This window comes from Microcaecilia unicolor, chromosome 6 (assembly GCF_901765095.1).
Source record: "Microcaecilia unicolor chromosome 6, aMicUni1.1, whole genome shotgun sequence".
In the NCBI taxonomy this organism is placed as follows: Eukaryota; Metazoa; Chordata; class Amphibia; order Gymnophiona; family Siphonopidae; genus Microcaecilia; species Microcaecilia unicolor.
Window position 1 is genome coordinate 51506296 of NC_044036.1, and position 16316 is coordinate 51522611.

The window sequence follows — 16316 nt, forward strand, 5'->3', positions numbered from 1 at the left end:
ACCCACTCCCCACCAGCCAACGTCCTCTCCTGCTCTTGTTGCATGCATGACGTCCTGCACGTCAGACTCAGAGAACAGAGTTCTGTTCTCTGAGTCTGATGTCGCACATACAACATGCAGGACGTCAGCAATGCATGCAACAGCAGGAGCAGGATGGAGAGGACATCGGCTGGCGGGGAGTGGGGTCCCCCGCCAGCAAAAGTGAAGGTAGGCGGGGGCGGGTTCGCCGGGAGGGGGACCGGGCTGGAATCTACGGGGGCCCAGGCCCCCTCAGGCCCCACATAGCTACGCCGCTGTGCACCATAAGAGCTACTAAGACAGGCCTGAGGAGGGCCTAAGGGTAGGGAGAGAGTAGTGGCCCAGGTTTCGGTTTCAGCTGAAACTGTGCAGCAAATTTCACTTGCAAATTTGGTTTCTGCTGAAACCATAAAACCCGGTTCTGGTTGCCGTCTAATCTCATCAATGAGGTTACAGTGGTGGAAATAAGTATTTGATCCCTTGCTGATTTTGTAAGTTTGCCCACTGACAAAGACATGAGCAGCCCATAATTGAAGGGTAGGTTATTAGTAACAGTGAGAGATAGCACATCACAAATTAAATCCGGAAAATCACATTGTGGAAAGTATATGAATTTATTTGCATTCTGCAGAGGGAAATAAGTATTTAATCCCTCTGGCAAACAAGACCTAATACTTGGTGGCAAAACCCTTGTTGGCAAGCACAGTGGTCAGACGTCTTCTGTAGTTGATGATGAGGTTTGCACACATGTCAGGAGGAATTTTGGTCCACTCCTCTTTGCAGATCATCTCTAAATCATTAAGAGTTCTGGGCTGTCGCTTGGCAACTCGCAGCTTCAGCTCCCTCCATAAGTTTTCAATGGGATTAAGGTCTGGTGACTGGCTAGGCCACTCCATGACCCTAATGTGCTTCTTCCTGAGCCACTCCTTTGTTGCCTTGGCTGTATGTTTTGGGTCATTGTCGTGCTGGAAGACCCAGCCACGACCCATTTTTAAGGCCCTGGCGGAGGGAAGGAGGTTGTCACTCAGAATTGTACGGTACATGGCCCCATCCATTCTCCCATTGATGCGGTGAAGTAGTCCTGTGCCCTTAGCAGAGAAACACCCCCAAAACATAACATTTCCACCTCCATGCTTGACAGTGGGGACGGTGTTCTTTGGGTCATAGGCAGCATTTCTCTTCCTCCAAACACGGCGAGTTGAGTTCATGCCAAAGAGCTCAATTTTTGTCTCATCTGACCACAGCACCTTCTCCCAATCACTCTCGGCATCATCCAGGTGTTCACTGGCAAACTTCAGACGGGCCGTCACATGTGCCTTCCGGAGCAGGGGGACCTTGCGGGCACTGCAGGATTGCAATCCGTTATGTTGTAATGTGTTACCAATGGTTTTCGTGGTGACAGTGGTCCCAGCTGCCTTGAGATCATTGACAAGTTCCCCCCTTGTAGTTGTAGGCTGATTTCTAACCTTCCTCATGATCAAGGATACCCCACAAGGTGAGATTTTGCGTGGAGCCCCAGATCTTTGTCGATTGACAGTCATTTTGTACTTCTTCCATTTTCTTACTATGGCACCAACAGTTGTCTCCTTCTCGCCCAGCGTCTTACTGATGGTTTTGTAGCCCATTCCAGCCTTGTGCAGGTGTATGATCTTGTCCCTGACATCCTTAGACAGCTTCTTGCTCTTGGCCATTTTGTAGAGGTTAGAGTCTGACTGATTCACTGAGTCTGTGGACAGGTGTCTTTCATACAGGTGACCATTGCCGACAGCTGTCTGTCATGCAGGTAACGAGTTGATTTGGAGCATCTACCTGGTCTGTAGGGGCCAGATCTCTTACTGGTTGGTGGGGGATCAAATACTTATTTCCCTCTGCAGAATGCAAATAAATTCATATACTTTCCACAATGTGATTTTCCGGATTTAATTTGTGATGTGCTATCTCTCACTGTTACCAATAACCTACCCTTCAATTATGGGCTGCTCATGTCTTTGTCAGTGGGCAAACTTACAAAATCAGCAAGGGATCAAATACTTATTTCCACCACTGTATTTCCTCCGTTTCCAGGAATGGGACTTAACAATACTAAAACTGGAATAACAAAGGCAATACAATGATTTCAAAATTACATTATTGATTTCAAACTATAAAAGGCAAGTAGCTGTATCTTCTGGGAAACACAAAGCAATTCTGTTTAAAGCAGGAGTACTGGTCCAGTAACAAGAAGCCGGAATCACACCAGAACCACCACTTGCACAGACATTACAACCTTCTAGCCAAACCTGTAATTTTTTTTAAATGTACTTCTTAATGAATTTTAGTATTGCTGGTTCCATTTTTTTTTTCATCACTTTAAGAACCAGAGTTACAAAAATGCCCAAGGAAGATCCTCATAATGCAAACATGGAAAGTCTCCATCTGGGCAGCTCTATAAAACTATTGGATTATTATTATTATTTGTAGCATTTGTATCCCACATTTTCCCAACTATTTGCAGGCTCAATTTCGCTTACATTTGCCGTAATGGCGGTTGCCATTTCCGGGTAACAGACTTACAAATGATATTGTGTTAGGGTGAATACATGCCTGGTAGCAAACATGGAACATAACATAAATGGAACAGAACATGGTCTAAATTCACACCATGTGCGTACATACATGGTGAAGAAGAATGAATTAAGGTAATGTATGAGGTTCCTGAGCAATACGTTGGATAGTAGCATATGTTAGGTCACCAACTATGGGGAGACCCTGTTCGACAAAAGGTTAAAAAAGGATAAATGTAAAATGTAGAAGTCAGACTGTCCAGGTTATTATAATCTCTTCCTTTTTTCCCTTCTGATAGTTCATGGGCTGCCATGCTTATTTCCACGGAAAAGGGAAAAGCCAGCTTTTGTCTAACCTGTGCTAACTCCTTCCTCAATGTATAATAGCCTTTAACAGCCCAGGGAATATCATTAATTCTGCCTCTTGATAATCAACCCCCAGATGAGCTGAAGATGGGGGCGGGGAGAGGACTGGGGAAGTTACCAGTGAAGCAGGAAAAGGCTTTCTTCAAATGGGGAGGGGGGTTGATCTATCATTATACAATCCGGGGCTATGGTTAATGTCTGTATATGTGTATGTATGTATATATATATATATATATATATATATATATATATATATATATATACACACACCACTCATTTTTATTCAATTTCCAACAGTAAGGTACGAAAACATAGCTGATAAAACTATCCCAATTCCTGACTAAATAAAGTCAGCTCCCCTATTCCTCCCATACCAGCTGAGGCCCCTGAAGATCTGTTCAAGAGTGTGCCCATTACCCCATTAAAATCTCCTGCAATTACTAGTGGCATAGTTACATATTTCTGACAGGCTTGTAACAGTTGTTTATAAAATGAGCGATTGTAGGGCGCTGGTCCATAGAAGCCCACCAAAATCAATTCTCTACCATGTAAATTAAGATGTACTCCCACATAATAACCATGATCATCTTGGAAAATCTGCTTTGCTGTACATTTAACCGTCTTTCTCACTAGAATAGCTACACCCACTCTATGGCCCCTCTGATGGGGAACAGAAAACATCTCCTACCCACTGACGGATTAATTTCTGACGCTCCACATAGGATAGCCTGGTCTCTTGGAGGCAAACCACATCTGCCCTATGTCTATTTAGGGATCCTAGAATTTTTGCCCGCTTAATGGGTAAATCCTATGCCACAGACATTCCATGAAACAAAGCATGTAGTGCCTAGTGTCATGTTACACCATCCGTGTAGCAGGGGCGTATCTGGACTCGGGCGGTAGAGGGGGCCAGAGCCAGAGGGAGGGGGCACATTTTAGCCCCCCCCCCTGGCGCCACCGCTCCCCCCCCCCCCCCCCGCCATTTCCGGACCCCCCCCTCGCCACCAATGACACCCTCCCCCGCTGCTGTCACTTACCTTTGCTGGTGGGGGACCCCAACCCCCCGCCAGCCGAGGTCCTCTCTTCCATGCAGGCTGCGCCGCTGCAAGTTGCAACGCTTCCTGTTCTTCTGAGTCTGACGTCCTGCACATACAACGCGCAGGACGTCAGACTGAATTCCAAATTCTGAGTCTGACGTTCTGCACGTTGTACGTGCAGGATGTCAGACTCAGAAGAACAGGAAGCGTTGAAACTTGCATCCTGCACGGAAGAGAGGACTTCGGCTGGCGGGGGCTTGGGGTCCCCCGCCAGCAAAGATCGGCGACGGGTTGGTGGCGGGGGAGGTGGAGAGGGTCTGTGGTAGGGGGGTCCAGGACGAAATCTGCGGGGGCCCAGGCCCCTATGGCCCCACGCAGATACGCCCCTGCCATGTAGTACAAGTTCTTATTAAAGTTCAATTGAGCTCCTAGCTCCCTCACCTGTGGAAAGTAAATCATTCCAGTGGTATATTAAGGTTCCATATCGCCATTCATTCGGAGCATACTCACTCGCACAGCCAAATACACTCCCCTCCCATCCCCCCTTCTCTCCCCCCCCCCCCCCCCCCCCCCCCCCACTGAATGTTTAGTCAAATCCTCTCTCTCCAAGAAACCCCCAAAGATCCCCCCACATACTTTTGCAGTGGGAATCCAGAGATCTACTTTTGATCTCTGAGGTTCCAAAGCCCCATCATCTCATCGATAAAATTATAACAGAATAGAATAATGCATTTAAATTTATGAAAAAGGAGGAAAAGACTTCAGAAACTGTCTGCGGACTTTTATCTGTAATAGAAGATTGTGGTCTCAACAGACTTTCACAAAGTCATTGGTCAAAAAACCTCCAAACCTTACTTTATTTTATTAAATCATTTTTTTCTGTTTACTTTTTCCTAAAATTTTGACAGAGCATACTTAACGTTCAGCACTCAATCTCACTTGTCTTGCCCAATTATTTCAAGCACTTATTTTGATAAATCCCAGTGGGCTTCCCATTTCACCATAGGGCTTCTTCAGAGGAATTGGTATATTTGTGCTGCACTAGTCATTTTGTTGTTCAAGCTGGTTTTCGAGATACCAGTGCGCTAGCGTTTTTAGCGAGCGGTAAAAATAAGTGTACGCTAAATGCTAGAGACGCCCATACATTCCTATGGGCATCCCTAGTATTTAGCGCTGGCTAATCATAAACGTGCACTAAGAACGCTAGTGCGCCTTTCTAAAAGGACCCCCTAGTGACAGTGGCATAGCCACAGGTGGGTCTGGGTGGGCCAGGGCCCACCCACTTAGGGCTCAGGCCCACCCAAAAGTAGCAAATGTTTAGCAGTAGCTGGTGGGGATCCCAAACTTGACCAGCTGAAGACGTCCCCCTGATGGTAACGAAAACGCTACTCTCCACGATACCAGCACCTGCACAAGCTCAGTTTTCAGCGCATGGATGCTGCAGACCGACAAGCTGGAAAGAAGTGTTTTCCCACCAGCTAAGAGTCTTTTGGTGGTGGTTAGGGGGGGGGGGGGGAGAACACATGGTGCCCACCCACTTCTTGCCTAGGTCCACTTAAAATCTGTTGTCTGGCTACGCCCCTGCCTAGTGATAGGATCTTTTATATCGGGGCTTACAGAGCAAAAGAAAAGCACAAATGTTTCAACTGAAAAACTTGCTGAGAAACCAAATGAAAAACCAGCTTCACAAATACAAAACGTAATGACTAGCTCTAGACAAAATAACTTTGTTCTCCAAACTACACTATATTGGCTCAAGAGTAACACATTTAATAAGTACAGGTCCCAAGTCTGGTAATATTTTGTACTTCAAAGTACCTTGAGTGTAGGTTGCTAAATGGATGTAAACCCTGAAGGATATCAAGACATTTTTTTTTTTTAAAGGGAGAAAAACAAATCCTGTTTAGCAAGCCATGTGACATCTGTCTGTTGGGGAACTGCTCAGTGTGGGTGTCATTGTCAAGACCACTAGATGGCACAGACCGCGCCGCTTTGGGCAAAAGCTTTGGTGCATCCCAGCTATTCCTGGTCACTTAGGGGCCCCTTTTACTAAGCCACGTAGACTACCCAGCTACCACATGGCCCTTGCCATTTTTGATGTGCGTCCACTACGCGTGCCGGAAAATATTTTTATTTTCTGGCATGCGGGCGGTAATCAGGCAGTAATCGTCATTCTACGTGTGTTGACCATTACCGCCCGGTTACCACGCGAGACCTTACCGCTAGGTCAATGGCTGGCGGTAAGGTCTCAGACCCAAAATGGACACGTGGCAATTTTCATTTTACCACATGTCCATTTTCGGCAATAATTTTTTTTAAAAGGCATTTTTTTTTACAGGTGCGCTGAAAAATGATTCTGCACACGCCCAAAACAAGCATCTACACTACCGCAGGCCATTTTTCAGCGCGCCTTTGTAAAAGGGCCCCTTACATTCCTTCTTTTGCTATTTGCAGCTCAACCCAGGCAGAGTTCTTAGGGAGGTCCACCAGCAGCAATGCTAACTTCAAAGACAATTGGGCCCAGGACAAGAAATTTTTCCAACAAAGTGTCAGTTAGTTTACAACAGCTGCAAAGTCTGCGGGCTGTATGAAGGCAATACCATAGCTCTGTCAGGAAAAGTCAGTTTGTAAAATGAAGCAATAGCATTCTCAATCTTACCTAACTACATTCCTCATGAGCAGAAAAAATGCTTCTTTCGCTGAAGTGCAGAAGTTTTTGCCATACATAGCAATCTAGAGATTTAAAAAAAAATACACACACAAAATAGGGGTGAATTTTCATGGAACTGACACATTTGGCACACATATTTATAACCGGTCACCTAAACTAAGGGGTAAGAAGGTGCTGCCTACTTTGTACAGGCACAGACGTGCCTAATTGTCTTTATAGAGCAGCAGCACAAATCTTGCTGAAATCACAGTGAACTTGGTTTGTATACACTGCCTCCATTATATTCAAAACTCTTTCATGTAAATTCACTGTGGATATCCTGAAAACCTGACTGGCAAGGGGTAACTCCAGGACCAGATCTGAAAACACTGCTCTATAATAACTTCGTGCATCTTAAGTGAATTTATTTTTATTTATTTGTTACATTGTGGCTTACATATAACCGTTAACAGTGTTAGCCGATTACGGTTTGAACAAATGCATAGTATGAATGAATACAAAGTGATATTGTGGTATAATGAGGTATATGTATGGTAGGAAACAGTTGGGGGAACTCAGAGAGGGAAAGGGAGAAGAAGAGTCAGGTAATGTCCGTTGCAGTTTTTGGTTATGTTGTATCGCAAGTGACCGGTATTTTTATGTCGGGTCATTGGGGTATGCTCTTCTGAATAGGTCTGTCTTTAGTGCTTTCCGAAAATTTAGGTGGTCGAGTGTAGTTTTTACTGCTTTTGGCAATGTGTTCCATAGTTGTGCGCTTAGGTAGGAAAAGCTGGTTGCATAGGTGGATTTGTATTTGAGTCCTTTGCTGCTTGGGTAGTGGAGGTTTAGATATGACCATGTTTGGCAGGTCGATGAGGTCTGTCATGTAGCCCGGTTCCTCGCCGTAAATAATTTTGTGAACAGTCGTGCAGATTTTGAAGGCGATGCGTTCTTTGATTGGTAGCCAGTGCAATTTTTCTTGGAGTGGTTTGGTGCTGTCGAAACGTGTTTTTCCAAATATAACCCTGGCTGCTGTATTTTGGGCGGTCTGAAGTTTTTTTATGATTTGATCCTTGCATCCCGCATAGATTCCATTACAGTAATCTGAGTGGCTAAATACCATGGACTGTACCAGGTTACAAAATATTTCCCTTGGGAAGAATGGTTTTACCCGTTTGAGTTTCCTCATTGAGAAAAACATTTTCTTTATGGTGGACTTCGCTTGGGTCTCTAGTGATAGGTTACGGTCGATTGTTACTCTGAGAATTTTCAGGCTGTCTGAGACAGGGAGGGTGTATCCTGGGATGTTAATGTTTGTGGGTTTGTTTGTATTGTATTGGGATGAGATAATGAGACAGTGTGTTTTTTCTGTATTGAGTTTTAGCTGGAATGCATTTGCCCATGAGTTCATGATGTTTAAGCTTAGTTTGATTTTGTTGGTGATTTCCGCCAGATCATGTTTGTATGGAATATACAATGTAACGTCATCAGCATAGATAAATGGGTTGAATGACCCTGATCCACCCTTACCCATGCCCCTTTTCAGTTCTGCACTAAATCATTTAACGCATGCATCTTTAAAGCAAGATGTGTGCGTAAAGTCATGCATTCAAATTATTGCCAATCAGTGCCAATAACTGATTGCGTGTCGCCAAATTTGTGTGTGCAATTTTGAGCACCATTTATAAAATTTGGGGGGTATGTGTATTACTAAAGGCACTTAGAAATATTTTACAAAGTACGCAGCAAATCGCAGTCCTGCCCACCCTACCCAAAATCCCAATCCTGAATATGCCTATATCCAGTTTGCGTAAAAATTACTCATTCTGGTCATCGCATGTAGTTACTCGGGGGAGGCGGTAATTTTTATAGGTGGCATTTCACAGGTGTACATTGTCAGATACACACATAAATGCCTTTACAAAATAACATATCTGGCGGCAACCACTATGGGGGTAAGTTCCCTATTGGTGGATTTTCAGTTGCACAAAAAATCCTTGGCACTATCAAGATACTACCAGGGTAGAACGAGGGCTTTCTATCTAATTATACGTATACCAGCAAATTCTTTATATAGCAACTAAAGTTACGCACGCAATTCTTGCCGTGCGGCCAAATTGTGCCCGTAACTTAATTAACGAGCCAATCAGTGCCGATAATTGGACCCTAACAAGCAATTATCGGCACTAATCGGCAATAATTAGAATTTACGTGCACTGTTCACTAGGCTTATTCTATAAAATGGCGAGCATAAATTCTCTACCACACAGATCTCAAAAGGGGTTGTGGACATGGGAGGAGGCATTCCAAAATCTGCACGCAGGGTTATAGAATACACCCACTCCGCACCTGTTAGGCGTGGGAATTTACATCAAGTTTTACTTGTCATAAATGGCAGTGACTACACATTTACTCGCAGGGATGGGCACTAGGCATATTCTATAGGATATGCTTAGGCATATTTTTTTTTAGGCATCATATATAAAATCTAGCCCATAGCGGCAGATTCAAGAAATGGTGCCTGAATGACCTATGCTAAGCTAGTATTCTGCAAAGGCCACTCTGTGAGCAACAGCCGTTCCAGAATATTACCTTAGCACGAATTTTGAACTGAACTAATGACACTTAGGTAAGGAAATGCAGGTGTTCTATTACAGTGCGCCTAAATTCTGGGAATGTTTCGACCTGCCCATCCCCCTTTGGAGTTGCACGCTTGGAAATTTAGGCGTGCATGTTATAAAATAGGGTGTGGGGCAGATCCGTGCAAAACTTCTAATTACTGTCAATTAAGAACTTGCTAACACCAATTACCGATTGTAAGCACCAATGTACCCAATTACTTTGCATGCAGATCTGTGATTCATGCCCAAAATTGAGTGCCTAACTGTGGACGACCTATACAGAATCTGGGGGATAGTGGCAATATTCAGCCACTATTTTATAAAGCTAGGCAGTTTAATTTAGACCTGCATTCTCCATCTACATATATTCAGTGCCATCATCTATCCAGATAGCAGCATTATATACCTTTTTTTTCTTTTTTGATGTTATGGCTAGAGTTCATGAAAAAGAAACACTACCTGTCACTGGGTCTGAATTATTGATGCAATGGTAATGAATGGATGTGAATATCTAGTTCTAAATTTACTCTAGTTAACAAGCGTCGAGGTTCCACGTTATACCCACCATGATGTATGCATTTCTGTTTATAAACTTTATGAATTTCTCCAAACACCAAAAGCAACATTTCAAGCAACACAGCAGGAACCTTGTGAAGGAATTCTGTGAAGCTGCAGGAAAGAAGAGACAGAAATCAGTTTGCTCTTATCTTGCTAAAACTGTATCACAAATCTGACTAGCTTTCAAGACACGCACCCTTCATCGGATGGCAACTTGTCTCAAACACATATAAGCCCCATTTTGCATGGGAAAGAATTGAGATGTCCAGTCAGGAAGTGCTAAATTCCTCTGGTAATTTACAAAAGGCTCTGCTGAAAATAAATCAGCATTTTCTGGGCCATCCAGAGGAGTGCAGCTATTTAAAATTGTTTCATATCAGAAAAAAGTGTCCTGCTCTTCCTTATGTGTCTTGCTGCAGCCTTTTAATATTGCTGCTCCAGGCACAAAGAAACCCCCACCCTGATATTTCCCAATAGCATTTAGCCCCCCCCCCCCCAATTGCCACTCCATACAGGATCAATCTCCCTCCCCTCTCAAGGAGGAGTGGCCTAGTGGTTAGGGTGGTGGACTTTGGTCCTGAGGAGTCGATTCCCACTTCAGGTACAGGCAGCTCCTTGTGACTCTGGGCAAGTCACTTAACCCTCCATTGCCCAATGTAAGCCGCATTGAGCCTGCCATGAGTGGGAAAGCGCGGGGTACAAATGTAACAAAAAAAAAACAAAACAAAAAAAAAGAGCACAAACTTCCATCCCTGATTTCTCCCACCATCCTGACAGTATCAACTCCCTCCAAGAGCACAGTACCCTCTTTCCAATCCCATGTGTAACACCTACTAGAGGTTTCCCTGGTAGGTAGCGGTAGGGGCAGGAGCGATTTCCATGACTGCTGGGGTTTAAAATGGCACCAGTTGACCCTTACCTCATTAAACGGTTAACAGCATGGGCCCATGAGCACTGTGAAAACATGCAACTGCTGAGGGACTAGAAGCAGCAGCTATGTGGGCTCGTAAGCAGGAAGACGAGGCCACTAATGGGCCCACGCAGTTAGCATGTGTTAATTCCCAGGTTAAACATCTAAAGCGGATTTTTAATTAGGCCCCATAATGCACCTGGATGCAGGATGTCGTCCGTCTGTCACTTCATACATGCATGCGCACTCCACCCACCCCCACTGTGCCATCCCGATCTCTGGGAGAAACCCCCAGAAGAACATAGGAACACCTCCAAGGCCCACAGGTCAGTCTCTGGTGGTGCCTAGACAGCACTCCCCCCACACTGTGCACTTTACTGCAATCCACTGAAAGAGTTTCCACACTCCTGACAGGCTTCCACTGGCATAAGCTGATGGGTAACACAGACTGCCATTTTTAATACTGCAGGGCCTAGGCTCCGGAACCCAGACTGCTATTTTTAATACTGAAGGGCCTAGGCTCCGGAACACAGACTGCCATTTTTAATACTGCAGGGCCTAGGCTCCGGAACACATTACCACAGTTACTGAGAGCAATACAAAGCAATGAGGTGTTTAAAAGAGAGTTGAAAACCTTTTTTTTGTTCCAGCAGGGTTTTGAGGGGGGATAAACTTTTTTTTTCTGGGGCATATTAAATAAACTGGCATATTTTGCAGGGAGAAAATTACATTTTGTTGTATTTGTTTTTTTTGGTTCTTAGTTCTGTGATGTTATTTTATGAAGTATGGTCGGATTTTATATTATTTGAATTACATTATCACTTGTTACCTGCTGCGAATTCTGCAAATTGTACGGGCTATATACTGTAAATAAATAAAATAAAATACTCAAAGTGATATTCAGAGACACTTAACTGTCCAAGCTGTAACTAGCTATTCAGTGGGCAGTCTGGGGGGTGGAGCTGGCTCTTAACCACTTAAGGGGCATTTTTACTAAGCCACGGTAAAAAGTGGCCTGCGGTAGGGTAGGCATATGTATTGGGCATGTGCCGGGCCAGTTTTTACCACATCTACACAAAATAGCTTAAAAAAATTTTTTTTTAATGGGATGGGAAAAGGGCCTGCAGTAAAAATGAAACCTGAGCCCTTAACGCCACCCACTGATCTAGCAGGAAAGGCTCACATGCTACACGCAAGGTGACTGGTCGGCGTGCGCAACGTGCCGATTACCGCCGGAACGGAGGAAATAAATAAATAATTCATCCACGCATTATAGGCGTGCGCCAAATCTGAAATTACCGCCAAGGGGGGTGCGCTGGTCAGGCAGTAGTCTCATTTGGGAGCACGCTGCACATAGGTAGAGCGCCTACTGTGGCTTAGTAAAAGGGCCCCCTAAGTTAGCTGGCCAAACTGGACCACATAAATAGCAGTCCTATCTTCAACCAGTTTAACTTAACCAGTTAAGGCTGAATAAATGGTTAAGTGCTGGCCACCTGCACATACCTTGATATTCAGTGTCAGTGCATGGAAACGGCCTGGCATTAAATAACTGGGCATAAAGCCGGCAGCGGTGAAAAACAAATCGCTACCCACCACTGGCTGAATATTTAGCCCTGAGTTTTAGATTGGGCCTAAAGAACAAGAGGAGGTAACATCATGTAGACGCATGTTCAGAGTACAGGCACAAAACACAAAAGGAGAAGGAAGAACTGGGGGGGGGGGGGGGGGGGACATAGTGGAGACTGGGGCCCTTTTACTAAGCCGCGTAGGCGCCTATGCGCAACCAACGAGCATCAATTTGGAATTACTGCCCGGCTATCGCATGGCCCGGGCAATAATTTCATTTTTTATGCGTATCCACTACACGCGCCAGAAAATATATATATATATATTTTTTTTGTTACATTTGTACCCCGCGCTTTCCCACTCATGGCAGGCTCAATGCGGCAGGCAATGGAGGGTTAAGTGACTTGCCCAGAGTCACAAGGAGCTGCCTGTGCCGGGAATTGAACTCAGTTCCTCAGTTCCCCAGGACCAAAGTCCACCACCCTAACCGCTAGGCCACTCCTCCACTCATTTTCTGGCGCACGGCACTACCGGGTGGTGAAAGGCATTTGAGGCATGTATGTTTCTCATATAAGTCTTTTTATTCTGGTAGGTGAACAGATCTGTTGCATCAAGCTTAACCAGACTCTCAACCTTTGGCATGCGTACACTTGACAAGTACTTTATTCCACACCACGCATTTGGATAGATTTATCATTATTTCTCACTTCCCTTTGTATGCACGGGATTAAATCCTCTAAGCTCCACACAATTTGTCTCATTTTCCAATAGTGGGCCTTGATAGTGATACAACAGTTTAAGTTTATTTGCTCTTTTTAGTTAGGTGTTCTGGAAATTTATAGTAGTTATTCAGTATCAAATGCATTGCCTGTACAGATATGTTGCCTTGCCAAGTTAATAATTTGAGCATTTTTTTTTTGCAATTCAATTTAGCACTAATTTAACACAAAATACATATATGTTAGCTTGATTTGATAAAAGAAAAGCAAACAAAACACATTCTGGCTAATCAACATTTCTATATTTATGTTCATAGATTTTATAATTTATTTATTTTTATTTATTACATTTGTACCCCGCGCTTTTCCCCACACATGGCAGGCTCAATGCAGCTTACATAGTAACAATATAAAGAATTACAAAGTTGTAAGAAGAATATACAGTTTGCAGTAAATGCAATATTAATGGGGTTAACGGATAAGTAAATTGAACATAGGAGGAATTGGGTGCAGAAGGAAATGAGCGATGGGAGGTAGGCGTAGGAAGATGGAGAGGAATGGATATGGGGTAGCAATAAGGATAATGGGAAACATGGCCAATGTATAAACAATCGTCAATAAGAATCATGTGGGCAAGCTTTGGTTAGGTTGAATCGTTAGGGTATAATGCTACTATAATTTAGTTTTTGTCTGTAGGTCCATATATTGAACATTATATTATTGGTTTTAAATGCTTTTATTTATTCTCATTACGTTGAGATTTTTATTTATACATCTCATTTGTATTAACTTTTTTATCTTTTATTATTTTACTTTTTTATAGGATTTTGATATGATTTTAATGCACTATGGTAACTTATTTGGTTTTATTTCAACCTTCCTAGAACCAGTGGACTCTTGATACAGGCAGCTGTGTTGAAACATGGACCATGTTGAGTCCAGTTAGCTGAATGCACTAGCTCTGTTCACCTATCAGAATAAAAAAACTTGTATGAGAAACGGGTTTTTCTACTCACGGTTTTTTGGTCACCCCTACTGTGTTTGTTTGGTTTTGCATATTGTGGGGTTTTGTTGTTCTCCAAGGATATTCGAGCAGCTGAATATTGCCAATGATCTGTTCAACTTCATATGGATTTTCAACAGTAGCACTGACAAGATATTTGTTTAATTTGGCCTACTGTAGTCCATGGTCATGGAAGACATGCAGATTTCCTTCTATCTAATACAATATGCTTAGGGCTTCTGATTTTAGGTTCTAAGTCAGCGTTTCCAAAATTGTGCAGCGCGGCACCATGGTGTGCCATGGCAAACTCACAGGGGTGCCGCGGGGGGAGTTGATACTTCTTAAGGGCGTCATGTCACATGCAGCCCACAGTTAATCTTGGGGCCTGCCACTGCTGGAGATTGAAACAGCACAAAGGTAATGTACTGCTTAGCTATGGGTGGGCCAGGGAAGTTCTTTAACTTTTTTTTTTTTACGACAACCCACTCAGTCTACTGCCGCCCCTACTTCAATGGGTCCACAGCAGCGATTCACACATGCTGTCTGCCTACCTTGGGGGCAGGAAGCGGCAGGCAGAATCTGGGAATCAATGCTGCTGTTGTGCTATAGATATCTATTTATTTATTGCATTTGTATCCCACATTTTCCCACCTCTTTGCAAATAATATGCAAATAACATGCAGACCCATCAAAATCTGGCGGTTTTCAGGTAACTGAAGCATAACAGCGGTAGCGATTCCCACACTAAAGTAGGTGCATAAAAAAGGCAAAGCCCTCTTTCTTGGTTACATGAACTCTCAGAAGAAAACAATAAGGCCGCTCAGAGTTACATTTAACAGCATTTAAAACATTTCTTTCCTTTCTCAAAGCTGGGTGCATAACTTTCATATCCCTCACCTTTAAGTCGGTGATCCAGATACTCCAAAATAATCCTGATCATCTGAACAATTGCAAGTATTAAAGACCCAAAGGCCAGTGATCCTGTGTGATATCTGATAAAACAAAATGTTATTGAACAAAACTGAATGCCATCTCATTAAACTAGCACGGAGAGTGGAGGACAAAGAGAATCTTTTCTGACAAGCAATACTTTCTGCAATTGGATTACATGTGAAGAGACTTAATTGTTATCAAGGTCAACCTATTCTAGCCACCGCATATAGAGTAGATTCTATATATGGTGCCGAAAAAATCTACGCCAACTAAAAACACGCATAGGCACACTCTATAAGCTATGTCTGAAGTTAAGCACGGTTTACAGAATATGCCTAACATCATCCATGTGACTAAAATCTAGGCGCAGCAAATTACACCAATGAAAACCTGGTGTAAATGCCCACACCTAAATTTAGGTGCGGAAATGGGTTATTCTATAACACAGAGTAAATTTTAGGAATGCCCATGACCTGCCATGCCCCTCCCATGGCCACACCCCCTTTTGAGATCCGCACGGTATGATTTATGCACACTGACTTATAGAATACGCTTAGGGGCCCTTTTACTAAGCTGCATAGGTGCCTATGCGTTTCCAATGCACTCAATTTTGGAACTACTGCCCGGCTACTGCATGGCCCGGGCATTAATTCCATTTTTTATTTAAAATGTTTTTTATTGATGACAAACATAAAACATAGATTCTTCATTTATAGACACTTTCCATAGCCGTGTACATTTCTCCAATATTACGCCATTCTACCAAATCCATTATACAGTCATCAAGTTATTTATTTATTCTCCCCCCCTCCTCCCCCCTCTCCACTATAGAAATTCCTTCATCAATACTATATTGAGGAACATCCAAGTTAACAACACCCTCTACATTTCAAATGCACAAGAAATCAGCTTTAAACCAACAAACCCATAAACAGGCGATCTAAACAGTAACGTACAGCCATCAAACTTGTTGATCATGCCTTCCCCTCCATCCCCTCCCCACCCTCTATATACATCTTCTCAGAGGTATTATATTATATCATAGTTCCCCTTCAACTACTGTATCCTCCATTCCCTTATCTTCCCTTCAACTATGCCCCTCCCCCCTCCCTCCCCTTACTACCCAGACTTCCAACCAGATTACCTATATTCTAGCTAAATATATACCCTCCATCCTTATGAGTCCACCCTTACTCCCTCTCCCTCCCCCCGTCCCATTCTGTTTGCATGTCCCACCTCTGACTCCCTCTGGTCCCTTCCAATATCCCATGGTAATCTATTTAATATTTGACTTCGTGCTCTTGGCGATATCGTACTTATATATTTCCCCCATATTGCTAAGAAATTCTTTTGCCTTTTTGGTGTCAGTCGCGCCCCTCTCGCTTCCCAGAG

The 16316-nt window shown here is 43.5% G+C and overlaps 1 protein-coding gene across 3 annotated transcripts in view; it reads right to left on the minus strand.

The window, feature by feature from the left end:
* SLC44A5 (solute carrier family 44 member 5) overlaps positions 1–16316 on the minus strand; it is a 313926-nt gene that overhangs the window by 16871 nt on the left and 280739 nt on the right. For all 3 annotated transcript variants that reach the window (XM_030205807.1, XM_030205808.1, XM_030205806.1), the window contains exons 16-18: positions 14889–14983; positions 9801–9904; positions 6624–6697 (exon numbers count right to left, since the gene is read on the minus strand). In XM_030205807.1, the coding sequence (XP_030061667.1) occupies positions 6624–6697; positions 9801–9904; positions 14889–14983 (273 nt within the window). The remainder of the gene's footprint in view (positions 1–6623; positions 6698–9800; positions 9905–14888; positions 14984–16316) is intronic.